This window comes from Simochromis diagramma, unplaced genomic scaffold (assembly GCF_900408965.1).
Source record: "Simochromis diagramma unplaced genomic scaffold, fSimDia1.1 OVJJ01000205.1, whole genome shotgun sequence".
Classification (NCBI taxonomy): domain Eukaryota; kingdom Metazoa; phylum Chordata; class Actinopteri; order Cichliformes; family Cichlidae; genus Simochromis; species Simochromis diagramma.
Genome location: NW_024386782.1, coordinates 15,863,936 through 15,879,313, shown reverse-complemented (window position 1 = coordinate 15,879,313; position 15,378 = coordinate 15,863,936). Strand labels below are relative to the sequence as shown.

Genomic DNA, 15,378 nt, shown 5'->3' with positions numbered 1-15,378 from the left:
TAGCTACGAACATCTAGGTGCACATAGCTTCGAGAGCATTTCGGTGACTATAATTCAACATGTAGTTTGGACCTGCAGTGAACCCAAATAAACTGACCATTTTCAAAAACAAAAACCCCCAAAACAAAACAGTGATATAGCTGTCTTAACTCTGATATGTGTAGTACCTGGGGAAGAATTTGTAGACTGATGCAAGACGTTTTCTGACTCCAGACAGAGCCATCGCCAGCCTGGTGTCAATCCAGTGGTAGGCATGCTGGCCTGCCTGATTGACACATTGACACATTCATCAGGTTCAAATAGGTCTTTTAGCAAAGGCTGAAACAAACAATGGATGGGAACAATGTAAAAGGCACAGGAGGAAGAGTGGGTGTAAGAGATCGTGACACTTGAGCAACTGTTGTACATCAAAACAATCTATCCCTCTCTATGTTTTACATATACAGCTGCTATGTTTCATATTAATAATGTATGTATGAAATTATGCCCTTTCTCTTTTATTATGATGTGAAAACATTATAAGAAATAAGTATAAATCAAATAAACATTATGTAGTAGGATAAAAATGTGATATGGGCCAGCCTAAAGCATAAACAACTCATCACTACAAGCTGTCTTTTTCCACACGGGAGCGAGGGAAGAAGAATCCCAGCAGACTGGACACTACGCTTTGCAGATGTTTTCCGTATCTCACTTTGCCAACATAAATGACTTTGCTGTTTTATAACATATTATCTATCTATCTTATATATATATATATACACATACATACATACATATACATACATACATACATACATACATATATATATATATATATATATATATATACATACACACACATACACACACATATACATATATATATATATATATATATATATATATATATATATATACACATACATATATATATATATATATATATATATATATATATATATCTCACACATGTATATATGCATATGTGTATATGTATATCTACATATATGTGTATATGCATTTAACAGATTTCTCACCATATATGATCCCATGACAAACAAAGACAGGGTATCTGGAGCTGATACCAAGTGAGGGTGGCACAGCGGTGCAGTGGTTAGTACTGGTACCTCAACGCAAGAGGCTTCTGGGTTCAAATCCTCTGACTGGCTGGGGCCTTTTTTTGTAGTTTGTATGATCTCTGTATGCTTGTGTGGTTTTTCTCCAAGTACTCCAGCTTCCTCCCACAGTTCATATGCATGCCAGGTTAATCGGTGATTCTAAACTGTCTGTAGGCATAAATGGCTGTCTTTCTCTCTGTACGAGCCCTATAACAGACTTGCAGCCTGTCCAGTATGTACTTCCCATCTCACCCTGTGACAGCTGGGATAGACTCCAGCCCTGTCACGATTCTGAGTTGGATAAGTGGAAGAAGATGGATGGTTGAAGAATCCAAGTGTTGAACTTACATTTGGTATTTTTTTTACTGGAACTCTCAATATTAGGCTCAAAGTGATATAATTCAGGCCATCATTAGACCGAAAACCCAAAATCAACCTGTCAAAGAGAAAAAAAGACTTTGGGAATAGCCAAATATGAAATCTGGTCCATTTTTTAAAAGAAGGAATGCACTGGACACCAAACGGTCTGAGAGACCGCAGACGACAACTAAAGTGGATGATTGCAGAATTCTTTTTTTGGCTCGTGAAAACCATCACAGCAATTCAAGAAAACTCTGGAGGAGGCGGATGCATCATTGTCAAAGCCTTCAAACAAGAGACACCTGACACATCAATCATGCGGCGGGGTTACACCCAACACAAACTCAAGAACGGGAAGGCCAGATCAGACTTTGGGTTTTCAGCCAGAAAATGTCTAAGTGAGCCGGCAACTTATGGGGAAAAATAAAAGAAAATTGATCGTTGAAACCAAGCTTAATTTGTACCAGAATGATGTGAAGAGAAAAGTCTGGAGAAGGAGAGAAACAGTTCATGATGTGAAGCATATGGATAGAGAAACACCGCCGTAGCCAGTGGATATGGATCGCTGGTGTTTATTGATGATGTGACTGCTGATGGAAGAAACAGGATAAATGAATGATGAATAGTGCAGGGCTACACTCTCTGCTCAGATATTCTTCAGTGGCCAAATCAGGCAACTTACCTCAATGCTTCAATGTTTGCTTTTCAGTTCTTAAATACAAACTGAATGCACAGAGACCAACAAACAAGCAGCAACTGCAGTAAAGGCCCGCCAGAGCATTTTGGGAGGAGGAAACACGACATTTGATGATGTCCATGGGTTGCAGACCTCAGGCAGTATGAAGGATGAATATCCAAGTATTAAAAACTATCTTTATATTTGAAATCATATTAGTTTTGTCCAATTAATTTGGAACTTCTGAAAATGAAAACCTGTAGTATAAAAATAGCTGTAACTCCTATACAGTGAATGCTTTCGTTAAACCCCTTAAAAACTGAAAGTCTGCACTTCAATCGTTTGGTTTAAAATCCACTGTCATGGTGCACAGAAGCAAAAACTACAATTGTGGACAATTAATTTGTCACTGTCCAAAAACTTATGGAACTAACTGTCTGATCTAATTTGAAGGCAGACACTTATCAACAGCCTTGATAAGGTTTTTAGTTTGTCTAACCCAGTCAAAGACCTCATCGAGCACATTTAAAAAGGCACCAGAGTGCAGTTTCTCACCACATTCAGGGCGATACTGAGCATGGTGACACCGGCCTCTGACAGCAGTCTGAGCTGAGGGTTCTCCAGCAGAGCAGGATGGACCTCCACCAGCTTGTCATTCCACTGCAGAACAGCCTCCCTCCACATCGCCTCCAGCCTCTGGCCCTTCACATCCTGGTACACACCCGCCAGAGTGGCAAGCGGCCCTGAGGCAGAACGAGGGATGGAGGTACACGTTTTCACAGTTTCACATGAGTATACATACTTCAGAACCTCTCACAGGAAACTGTGAGGGACCACAAAAAGAGATGTGATCATCGATGATGACGCAAGAAGAAAAATTTGCTAAATAATGCCTTGAGAGACAGAAGAGATGCTTTTCATGCTTCCTTCTGGTAAATAAGTTAAGGGAGAGAAGATTAGTTTATGTTTGGAGTTCCTTAAGGAAATTCAATTGGTGACAGCACAGCAATCGCTCAAAAACTAAAGGCCATCTCTTTATTCACCAGAACTAAATTAATCATGAACACACAACTGGAATGCATCATTCCTGAAGCTCTGGTTAGCTTTCTGTCTTTCCGCACTCACTCCTAAGTTCCTGCTGACCCAGCAGCGAGGCGTGCTGCAGCAGACTCAGAAAGCGTGGCAGGCTGTCGGTCAAGAAGTGACGCAGCGGGCTCCTCTGCCACAGAGCCAGCACGCCTTTTTCTTTCTTCCCCAGCAGAGCCTCTGCTTTCTGTGAAACATGGAGAGGCAGAGCGCTCATCTCCTGCAGCAGCTGACTGTCTCTGGACTGGAGTGGTGGGGGATTAACAGAAACAGCACAGCAGTTAAATCCAAGAAAGCTCCTGTTATTACATTAAGAATTCCAGTGTGTGTGTGTGTGTGTGTGTGTGTGGTTACCTGTCTTCTAAAGTCTACGAGGAGACGCTGCAAAGCCCTGATTCTCTCCGTAAGTTTAATCTGTATCTGAGAGCTCAAATAGTCCGCCCGTTGCTGTGAACCGAATGAAAACAACCAATTTAAAAAAAAGGCCATTCACATGAAAGCAAACACTGGGATGTGTTCATGCCATTAGCGACACCTCTGCTGCAGTCAGACTCTCCAAACAGCCACTTGCTCTCAGCATTAGCGTCTGATTGGCTGTTCCCAGAAACACTCTGCCCAGAGTTTCGGATGTGCCACTGCCACTTCTTTTCTGCACATCCAGCGTCAAACTGTGGTTTACACCCACACATACCGCTACAGTGAGATCCTCACTGAGGCCTAGACCTGCACAGCAAGAGACAATTTCATTTTATTTGATTTCATTTTGATATATTTTGGCATTAATGCATGGCTAAGGTTTTTCTGCATTACCATTCATATGACCGGCTGTAGTCTGCAGGCATCGTCCCTCGACTGCACCGTTCAGCCAGATCTTCTCTCTGCCGTCCAGTCTGGCCTGTACCTGGAGACCTGACCCCTTGATTTGAGACAGGGCACTTCCCCTCACTTCCACACTACAATTACCCATCCTAGACTGTAAAGCGTGAAACAAATGTAAGCATGTTTAGAATTAGTAGGACCCCGACTTACAAAAAGAAGGCTAGTCGAATATCTCACTATGTTTCGATCATTTCCTGGAATCCTTGTTAGGAACCAGCAGTGACTGCAGGAAGTGATTCCAAACTCCACAGAAGAAACACGTTTCTTTTTTTGTACAAATTTAGCAGTCGTAATACAAAATGTTGCTTAGTGAAATCGGTATGCGTGTGTGTAGCTACTTGCCCTTTCTTGCCTTCTCAAAGAAATATGCACAAAAGCCCATTTCTCACAATATTAAATATCAAGAGTGGGCTGTAAAGCTCCTGCAGGTGAATCGTGTCATGTATTCAGCAACAATTTTACAAAAGTATTTTTAATTTCCAACTTTGTTGAAATTAACAATACTTGAACTATTTTAAATTTCCCACCAAGTCCTTGTAGTTGTTTACCTCAGAGAACAGAGACATGTTGGTCCCGTGAAGAGTGGAGGAGTTGGTAAGGGCGAGGGTGAAGCTGCAGTGGTACGGTCGCCCTGTCACTGCCAGCTGGGACTGAGTGTAAAGCAGCTCTTCGCCTGAGTTCACTCTGTGGGATCCTGACCACGACAGAGTCTGAGAGGCAAAGAGATAATTAACAAGAGCTCAGGAAAGGAGATGAGGAAAGTGAAAAACTCTGCAGGTCATTCAAGGGAAACAAAGAATATATATAGTGCTCAACACAAAACTGTTTGACCCGACGAGACCAAAGACGGCCAGTTTAACACAAGAAGTGATGAGGTGCGGCAGAATCACCGCATCAAGCCTTATTCTTAACAATTTATAATGTCTCCAAATATGAAGAGCAAAGAAAGAAAGCAGTGAGAACTGATGTGTGGACTCACAGGCTGTAGAGGACAGAGGCCCAGAAGCACAATGTGCTCTAAGCGGTCCCTGAGGTTGGTTTGAACTTTGGCCAGTAGTGTGTGTGAGGGACAGGGAGCTGGAGAGACTCTGTCCAGGCCAACGTTAACCTGAAGGCTGTGCATTCCCCGGTGAGCTTTCTGGAAACATCAAGAAAACATAAACAGATGTTCTTATTGATCTTTTATCATATAAGGTCAACGTGTTTCAGCGCATAAAACTGACTACCTGGTACTTTATGCCTTGCTTCAGGCTCCTGCTGTCCCATCTTAATTCTGCATTTTGGAAAAGTGAGTTCCCCTCATGTGCCATTGAGACACATCCTTTTACAGATGACACGGCCATCTGTGCACGTACACACACACACACACACACACACACACACACACATTAAGTAAGTTGATGCTCCACAAACTTCCTGCCTATTCTGCTTACATGACTGGTGACTCATGAGAGGTTTGCGGAGTATTTACCAACCTGTTGGGCTGTAAACAGAGCGCATGCCTGCCCCCTGCTGGAGTTGGTTTGCCACTGTTTGTTCAGGCTGAGAGAAACGTTGACAGGGACCACACCGTCCCATGACAAATGGGCCTGTATACAGATAACCCCCCCCACACACACACACAAACATTATACCCCTATCATTGTTAGTTTTTATACATTTATTGGCATTTATTAGTACTTTAGGTAAAAAAAATGTATCTGTAGTCTGAAGGGGTAACTCCAATTCTGTCTATGTCTTCTGTCTTGTTTTCTGTCCCGTCTTTCTCCCCTCACCCCTAACTGGTCGCAGCAGTTTGCTGCCCCTCCTTCACCCTGGTTCTACTGGAGGTTTTTGTTAAAAAGGAGTTTTTTCTTCCCACTGTTGCCAATTATTTGCTCATAGGGGGTTGAATGATGGGGGTTTCGCTCTATTATTGTGGGGTCTTTACCTTAAACTATAAAGCACCTTGAGGTGACTGTTTATGTTATTCAGCGCTATCTAAATAAAAATAAATTGAATTGAAATCAATATCGCAGACGAAATATAAGACAACTGTGTGAAGCTCTTGTTGTACCTGGTGGCTGCTGCGTCGGTCTCTGCGTGAGCTTTGCGTCAGTGTGTGCAGCGACAGGTGTCTGAGCGCAGAGGTGAATGGTTGTTTCAGCTCCAGTTTGGTTGTATTTATGTCCTCCGAGCGACTCCACGAGCTCAGAACTCTGACCTTTAGATGACCCCATAATGCAGAAAAGAAATCCAGTTTATTAATGCCTGAATGATCTGTGTTTTACTGTCATAACCATATACATTTCATACACATTTCCATTTAGTTATGTTACAGTTTTAGAGTTTAAAGAGGAAGGAAAGCTAATAGCAGAGAGAAATCAACGTTGTTTTAATTTCATTTTTCGCGTAATGACACAGCTTGTACAGCCTGACCTGCTCCAGTTGTCCATGCCTCATCCAGTCCAGCAAAACACTATCCAGTCCTGCATTTAGCGAACGCTCCAGCTTCACATCCAAATTAGTCAAACGGGGGATGCAGGTGATCTGAACTAACATCAGGGACGAGAGAAAGACTCAGCATCTTCAGTTAGCTTCATGATTTATCTTTTACTTTTTTCCCTTTAAGTTCTAACGTGGCCTTTGCAGATAAAACAACGAAGATCAAGCATTGCTGAAAAACTAAATGTTACCCCTGATTGTCTGGTTTCCCATCTCCAGTGCTGGTGGAGCAGAGTACAGACCAGACAAGCTGAACTCCTGGCTTCCCCACACAGCAGCTTGCTGAACTTGGTAGCTCCATTTCCGAGCCTCGTACACTGTCCTCACTGCAGCAGTCCTGGGGAGTGGCTTCAACTACACAACAAATCATATTTAGGATTTGGAACATTCATGTTCCACATGAGGGTTCATGTTGAGGGTGTGGACTGAAACAACATTCAGATTTTGACCCAGAAAGTCAATTTTTTCATTAGTTTTATTTTTTAATGGTTCCCAAAATCAGGTGAAATGCATCCGCTGATAACGTAGAGGCCGTTGCATTATTATTTTTATTATTATTGTCTATAAACAATAGGACGCAAATATATGATAACCCTCTAGAACAACCATCCATCACTGCCAGTGAAAAGTGTCTGTAACCTGTGACTTGATAAAACTCTTAAGTAAACTTGTGCACACACTGTATTCCTAGTGAAGAGACATTTAAGCTCAGAAATACCTGTGGGTACGAGTTTTTGACCTCTAGAAGTTGCCTGTATCCGCTCTCTATCGCTGCCAGCTCTCCAACAGCCCACAGCTTCCTCCTGCCTGACATCACCTCCACCAAACCCACCACAGTGGACTGAGAGTGGTTCAACTGGAGGCGGAAAGAGAGAAGAAGGTGCTGCATTAAAAGGATAGCCAAACAAAAGCAGTGCATTTGTAATTTGACAGAGGATTTGGACAGTGATGCACAGATTGTGTTTTGCAGAGTGTGTGTCTATTTGAGCTCCAGTTAAATGCAAAAGGAGCTCCTCTGAGAACTGAAAAACTCGCCTGCGTTCGGACATTGATCTGAGAAGGCAGGTAGACCAGCATTGTGGGGATATTCTGGACCACCTTCACCATCAGGTCCTTGCTAAACAAAAGGACATCTATCACTTTCAGTGTGCGCACAATGTGCACAAAGACAACTTACAATAATTTTTTTTAATTAGTGAGTGACTGATGTGTATTAACAGTACCTATGAGGGACATGGTGTCCCTGGACAATGAGTGCAAGTGAGGTGCTGAGTTCAGGGTTTACAGCCATGGAGCACCTCAGTTGTGACTCAGTAAGTCTTCCCCAGGCCTCCACCTGCAACAACATTCAGCGATAACAATATGAGAGTAGACTGCGAGCACAGAAGAACGAAGATGTTGGGATTAAAGGTGCGTGCTGACCTTACCTGAAAAGCAGGAGTGGCTTGTCCCTGTACTGTCTGTTTCAGTGTGATTCTGGCCTCCTTAGTTCCTCCATGTGCGCCCCAACCACCAACATCCCCCACCGCTCTGACCCTCCAATCCTGGCTTCGAATGTCTAATAAGGCGCTCCTCAGAGGGCCTGCGGAGGGTATCAGAGCATCACTGCCTCAGGGTAGAGTCATCACACCTTCATGAGAATAACATTTAGCCAAAGCATCTTTTTGCTCCTGCAGGAGAGGTACAGCCATAAAACAATTTATAAAGGAAAAGATTGACATCTGCTGGTCACTGTGCAGTATTGCACTTCATGGATAGGATTTAAGACAAAAGCGGTCAGCAGCCAAACGGGGAAAATACGAAGCAAGAAGTGCATGAAATTATGAAACTGGGATGAAGATTAAAATAAAATAGATGACTAAAGTAAAAGAACAACGTTAAACCCGACTTTTTGTCTGACCTTTGAACTGAGCAGTGAGGACAGCGTCCAGATGGCATTGAGTTCTTGTTTGATTGAAAGCTGGAGGAGAGTAGGAGAGGAGAACAGACAAATGTCCATTGGTGCCACTGAAATTCAAGCCAGATGTGAGCAGCTTGTGTCCCTCCACAGTGAGCTGAGCCCTGGACTGATGCTGAGAGAAGGTTCCTTGGCTGGAACAAAGACCCTAGCAGAGAAGAAAGTAAAAGAAGAAAGCAACTTGTTTTTGTCATTCATCTCATGAATTAATAGGATGTTCTGAGACAGGCAAACCTCAGCTCACCAGAAACATAAAAATAAATGTTTTTTTTAGTAGGTTAACATTGTGTCTGTATGTAGAACCATTAGGTAGGTACCTCTATATTAGATGGCAGGCCTCTGTCGTGTAGCCATGACCAGCTGTGCCACATGGTTCCTCTTATTTCTTTGGTCATGGGAACATTTTTCATCTTAAGCCTCAGTCCTGCCAGCTGACCACCAAACTGGGACTGTAAGCTCATGCCTTTCCCCTCAGCAGAACCAAACTCCACCTGGACACAGTCGCCATCCAGGGTTTAGTGCACGCTCATCTCGGTTAAATCAGGTGCCGTGATATACGGTCATGTATCCTTTTTAGTCTCCTACCTGGATGCTGTTGTTGACGGAGACTCCCAGCTTCTTCAGACAATTCACTGTGTGTCTAAAATGACTGTTTACTCTCACTGTGTCAGACGTCTTTGCCACAGACACAGCATGACTTACCTGCAGAGAATTCAGAATGTGAACAGCAACACTTTTTATAGAAATTCAAAAAGATACCACATTTTAATTCATCATTTGTCTTCCACTAACACCTGAGCACCACACACAGATAAACATCTGAGCTCTCTGATTTTCTTTAATCTGTTGTTTTTGTCTCTCTCCATATATATATATATATATATATATATATATATATATATATATATATATATATATATATATATATATATATATATATATATATATATATATATAAGGGGTGCAACGATACACAAAATTCACGGTTCGGTTCGATACTTTGGTGTCACGGTTCAATATTTTTTCGATACAAAAAAAATGTTCATGCCTTTTTAATTTGTCATTTATTAAAATTATAAATATATATTTTAACTCAAAAGTACAGTTTTTAAATTTAATGTTGCTGAAACAAAAGTAATTAAAAAAATAAATATATCTCAGGGCTCTCAAAATTTCAAGATCCCTGGTAGCCCTTCGGGCAGGGACTCTTCAGTTTTTGGTAGCCCAAAATAAATGTAAGTAGCCCGAATAAAAAAAGAGAGCAATTTTTTGATTGATGTTTTGTTTCCTGTTTTGTTTCCTTTACAATATTATACATTAAAGTATAATATTGTAAAGGAAACAAAACATTAATCAAAAAATTGTTGAAAAACAAATTACAACATTGTATAAAAATTACAATCATCAACTCAAATACTTGGTTCTAATTGAACAGAAAGTTCTATGAACTTGTAAGAACTGTGTAGGACATGAATCAGTCTGTGTCAGATCCTGAATTTGAAATTTCCGCTGAAGTCACGGGTAAGAGACAAGTGGAACCAAGATCTAGGCCATTTGCTTTTTGAAGTTTGCAAAGACTGCTAAATTTTGCCAGTGGTAGTTCACTCTTTGCAACATAGTACGTTGTTCTAAACAGATTTTTCAGGTTTATTTTTAGTATGTTATTTGCAATTGGTGTTTGTTCTGGGAAAGATATTGCAGACTGAGCAATAATGCATTTCTTGCATTTGGGTTCTAATGGGGGCCTTTCTTAAAATGACTGGTCCCAGTAACAAAGGCGCTTGTCGACTCAGAAATCGAGAGAAAACCAACAACACACCCGGCAGAACATCATGTTATTTACACGGGTGCACATAAGTGGTCCGCATGTGCGCATTCGCTGTCAAAATAAAAGACGCGCACCAGATAAGAAGTGGCAACGCGCGTTTGCGTCCATATAAAAAGCACTGTTTTTGTCCGCTAGAGTGGGATTTTCACGGCACATTCCGCACCACATCTCTGTGCGTTCATCATTTGTTTGAAGCCAGCTCACCTCCTGCAACCACTTTTCCGAGAATATGTGCTTCTTTTGTGGTTCGGACTCCTTCTGACATTTCTTTGGAGGTAGAGGAACACCAAAGTAATTGCTTAAAGGAGCTTCTTCGACATCTTTAAGAGTTCTAAACAAATGTCTGTCCTCCTCCAGAAAATCTTATGTACGCAAACAGGCGTTGCAACTTCATATCTTGTGCGCGTTTTTTTGTTTTTTTTTTGACAGGGAATGCGCACCTGCGGACCACTTATGTGCAGCCCCGGTTATATAGCTCCTCATATTGCAGCCACAAAAATTCTTTTGTCCATGAAACCATAAAGCTGCACTTTCTTTTTGCCTTATAGTCTGATTTGTCATAACTTTTACATTTTGTGGTAAGCTTTTCTTTGGCTGTCACTTCTTCACCCTGACCTGTCTATTGCTCAGCAGAAAAATATATCCTGCTGCTTTTACACACACACACACACACACACACACACGCACACACCACATAAAGGTCAGCGATTCTCTGCGCGATCAACCTCTCATATGTTTAAGCTTGCTGCAGGGAGATTTCACTTGTCATGTTTGCATAGTAAGCTAACGATTGATAAGACGATGTCAGAGGAATTGGTGCGCAAATTATCATCACTCACCAATCAGTACTGTCGCTCTCTACACACAGTTCGCGCGATTGCAAAGTGAAAGCAAAAAACAAGCGCGAATTCAAACGCGATTTCAATATGTCACATATTGACAGTGGCTCACCGATGCCAATGACATAATTACCCAGCTACATTTCCGAAAGAATGCAAAAGCATTGACATATATTTTTCCTTCCTACAATAGCCCGACGGGCAGGGCAGAGATAGATTTTGGTAGCCCGACTGGGGTTGCAAAATCGCTAGCCTGACGTCCCGGGGATAGCGATTTTGCAAGCCCTGTATCTGATTGAGGAATCACTCATCTTTGGAAAAGAGAGTTTATTACAGAGAAATGGCTCTTTCCAAAATAAAAGCTATACTATAAGCTTCTTCTGGGCTATATTCTCAGGAGCATATTGTAGCGGGTCAGGGCTGTTCAGGGTTCCGTTTGTACAGTTATGTTTTGTTTATGTTGCCATAGTGACGGGTGACGCCCTCTCGCTGCGACGGTGTGTCCTTCCGGGGTCAGAGGGCGCCCTGTGTGTTGTTGTTGTTGTTGCTGTGCGGTTGCCTCGCTGAGCAGTTAGCTAGCAGCAGTGTTCTTCTGCAGATGTCAATAAACGGCTGTGCTCCCTGGCTAGCTCACGGGAAGCAAGACCAAACGACACCACCGTCTCCTCGTTGTCTGAGCTCGCCACATTGGTGTCAGAAGTGGGATGATGGTGGCACCCCATGTTCTGACCCGAGTGACTTTTCCCCCGCCGGTCGTGACCGGCCGGTGCGCCAAAAGAAGGCACCTGGACATTTGCAAAGTGAAAGCAAAACACAAGCGCAAATTCAAAGGCGATTTCAAAATGTCACATATTGACAGTGGCTCACCGATGCCAATGACATAATCACCCAGCTACATTTCCGAAAGAATGCAAAAGCATTGACATATATTTTTCCTTCCTACAATAGCCCTACGGGCAGGGCAGAGATAGATTTTGGTAGCCCGACTGGAAAAATCGCTAGCTCCGGGACGTCGGGCTAGCGAATTTGCAAGCCCTGTGTGTTACAGGCATGGCCCTTTAAGGATGAAGCCTGATGGGAAATGTATTCGGGATGTGTGTAGCGGGACTGCCTGGTGTGTGTGTGAAGAGAGGAGCGGAGAAGGGGAAAAAGTAACGGTTAGCTACAGAAGAGACGAAAAGAAAATAAATAAAAGGAATATAATAACTCCCTCGACAGCCAGAGTTGTGTCGGCGATGCTCGCTGTGAGTAAACTGTTTCAGCCCACTGTACGCGGTGTTCGTGCCTTAGAGAAGAAATACAGTTCGGTGAAGCAGTTTCCTACGCCTCCTTCGATCTTTTTGCTAGCGGAGTTGACCTGTATAGTAAGCTGTTGCCGGCTACGAGTCAATTACGGAACCTTCAAGTAACTGCCAGAGGTTTCCTTACTACGGTTCGGGGCCGCGGATCTGGCGCGGTAACACCTGTATCTGATTGAGGAATCACTCATCTTTGGAAAAGAGAGTTTATTACAGAGAAATGGCTCTTTCCAAAATAAAAGCTATACTATACGCTTCTTCTGGGCTATATTCTCAGCAGCATATTGTAGCGGGTCAGGGCTGTTCAGGGTTCTGTTTGTACAGTTATGTTTTGTTTATGTTGCCATAGTGACGGGTGACGCCCTCTCGCTGCGACGGTGTGTCCTTCCGGGGTCAGAGGGCGCCCTGTGTGTTGTTGTTGTTGTTGCTGTGCGGTTGCCGCGCTGAGCAGTTAGCTAGCGGCAGTGTTCTTCTGCAGATGTCAATAAACGGCTGTGCTTCCTGGCTAGCTAATGGGAAGCAAGACCAAACGACACATCGGTCTCCTCGTTGTCTGAGCTCGCCACATTGGTGTCAGAAGTGGGATGATGGTGGCACCCCATGTTCTGACCCGAGTGACTTTTCCCCCGCCGGTCGTGACCGGCCGGTGCGCCAAAAGAAGGCACCTGGACATTTGCAGGACTTTGTGTGGGGTAATGGGGTCGTCGGGGACGACTGACCCCTTAGGTGGGGGCTATGTAGCGGGTCAGGGCTGTTCGGGGTTCTGTTTGTACAGTTATGTTTTGTTTATGTTGCCATAGTGACGGGTGACGCCCTCTCGCTGCGACGGTGTGTCCTTCCGGGGTCAGAGGGCGCCCTGTGTGTTGTTGTTGTTGTTGTGCTGAGCTGTGCTCCCTGGCTAGCTCACGGGAAGCAAGACCAAACGACACCTCCGTCTCCACCTTGTCTGAGCTCGCCACAACATTAAACATATCAGGTCCCCATAAGGAGAATCATGTGCTAACGGCTGTCTAAATGACTCGGGTAAAGTTTGTAGCATGCATGCTTGTTGTTTTTGTCTGCTTCCACTTGTCTTTGCAATAGGATGATGTCGGTGTAAACGTGCAGTCATATTCGTTGTGTTCCCACTAGTGCTGTCAGCGTTAATCTCGTTGAAATGACGTTAACGCCACAACACGGCAAATCTCCGTTAACGAGCTACCCCTGATCGCCCAGTGCGTGGGGCTAGACGGCCAACACGTTAACGAGCTAACTGCGCTAACACACTAGTTCCCACCCATGTAATTGAGCATTGCGTGGCACATCCAACATACTGTTTTACTTTAGTCCATGACGCGCTTACCTTCAGGGTCATACGTCACATGAAAACCAAAATAATTCCAAACGCCAGATCTGAATGAGGGTGGGGGAGGTTCAATTTGCCATGTTGCAAGGAGAGCTTAACTTCTGTCTCGATAGCTTGCCCTGCGCTCTTCCTTCTGACGATGCTGTCTGTTGAGCGCTCAGTGGATCTGCGCTCGACAGTGCAGCCTAGGCGGAGTAGTCGAACGCAGATTCACTGAGCGCTCAACACAGACAGCATCGTCAGAAGGAAAGTTGATAAAATAAATTACAAATTTTGTATTGTTCATACATATGCGTACCGAACCGAAAGCACTGTATCGAACGGTTCAATATCGATACGAATATCGTTGCACCCCTAAATATATCTATTAATTATATATAGATATATATTATAGTCTATACTATATATATCTATATATATATATATATCTATATATATATATGTGGGTGTGTGTATGTGGTGTATACACACACACACACACACACACACACCCACACACACATACATATACACATATATATATATACATACATACATACATACATACATACACATATATATATATATATATATATATATATATATATATATACATACATACATATTAATCTATATGTTGGGTCTTTGGCAGCTTTGAGCCACTATGGCTGTCCTTGACTTCACCTGAATAACAGTTTTTGTGCGCTCATTCTGGACTCACCATTTGATTTCCTGCACTGCTGTTGAATGTGTAAAAGTGTGAACCATTCCTGTGACTCCCAGAATTCATTGTCACTGCAGTGTTTAGCGGGAGACCCAGCTTCTTCAACAGGGGCACAGAGTGGTTTAGATTAACAGTCGCTTCATTTTCGTCCTTCAACACAAGAAAAAGTAATTAGACATCTTTAGGTCTCATGAATCACAATAAAATTAAACGCAATTCTGACAGGACTTTCTGAATTTCTATGACATATTCCCACACCTTGGTTTTATTGATCAACACTAAAGTTTGCAACCTGGCGTTGTCAATCGCCATTGAGAGCTGGGATTCAGCAGACGTTGAGGACACAACCAGAGACCCAGAGGCCTGCATCCTGTCTGGACTGCCCAACTCCTATAAAAAACAAACAGGAAGTGATTAAAGATCTGATGAGCAATAATTTTCTATGTGCATCATTAAGTATGTACCTGAATCATTGTACAGTTGTTGTGATACATCAGCGACCCCTGCAGGCCCAGCTGGGACATCACAGCTCCACTGGCTGTGACGGCACACTCCTCCATCTGAACGAGGGCTTCGGCGTCAAATCGTAGTTTTCCTGACCTGGTGCTTAGTCTCAGTCTGCTGTTTCTAGGCACATCTCTGAGAGCAGGAAGGTCATGGCTGAGTTCACCATCCACACTGAGCTCTGGCCAGGCCCTTGCATTAAGCCTCAGAAAACCCCTTCTGCCCTCCATATCAGTGCCCAGCATGACTGTCCAGATACCCCGAGGATCCTGCTGTACTGACCCATTTATATTAGCCTTTAATGAATAAAAAATCATTG

The 15,378-nt window shown here is 43.1% G+C and overlaps 1 protein-coding gene across 1 annotated transcript in view; it reads right to left on the bottom strand.

Moving 5' to 3' along the window:
• The window catches only part of LOC120727757, a 46,230-nt gene that overhangs the window by 8,001 nt on the left and 22,851 nt on the right, over nt 1–15,378 (bottom strand). The window contains exons 45-67 of the mRNA XM_040022225.1: nt 15,020–15,355; nt 14,814–14,945; nt 14,553–14,705; nt 9,128–9,244; nt 8,860–9,033; nt 8,486–8,690; nt 8,013–8,167; nt 7,809–7,921; nt 7,621–7,702; nt 7,304–7,441; nt 6,777–6,939; nt 6,520–6,635; nt 6,158–6,304; nt 5,577–5,690; nt 5,328–5,444; nt 5,081–5,239; nt 4,650–4,811; nt 4,033–4,195; nt 3,758–3,945; nt 3,577–3,669; nt 3,262–3,466; nt 2,692–2,879; nt 168–265 (exon numbers count right to left, since the gene is read on the bottom strand). Coding sequence (XP_039878159.1) covers nt 168–265; nt 2,692–2,879; nt 3,262–3,466; nt 3,577–3,669; nt 3,758–3,945; nt 4,033–4,195; nt 4,650–4,811; nt 5,081–5,239; nt 5,328–5,444; nt 5,577–5,690; nt 6,158–6,304; nt 6,520–6,635; nt 6,777–6,939; nt 7,304–7,441; nt 7,621–7,702; nt 7,809–7,921; nt 8,013–8,167; nt 8,486–8,690; nt 8,860–9,033; nt 9,128–9,244; nt 14,553–14,705; nt 14,814–14,945; nt 15,020–15,355 — 3,518 coding nt within the window. The remainder of the gene's footprint in view (nt 1–167; nt 266–2,691; nt 2,880–3,261; nt 3,467–3,576; nt 3,670–3,757; nt 3,946–4,032; nt 4,196–4,649; nt 4,812–5,080; nt 5,240–5,327; nt 5,445–5,576; nt 5,691–6,157; nt 6,305–6,519; nt 6,636–6,776; nt 6,940–7,303; nt 7,442–7,620; nt 7,703–7,808; nt 7,922–8,012; nt 8,168–8,485; nt 8,691–8,859; nt 9,034–9,127; nt 9,245–14,552; nt 14,706–14,813; nt 14,946–15,019; nt 15,356–15,378) is intronic.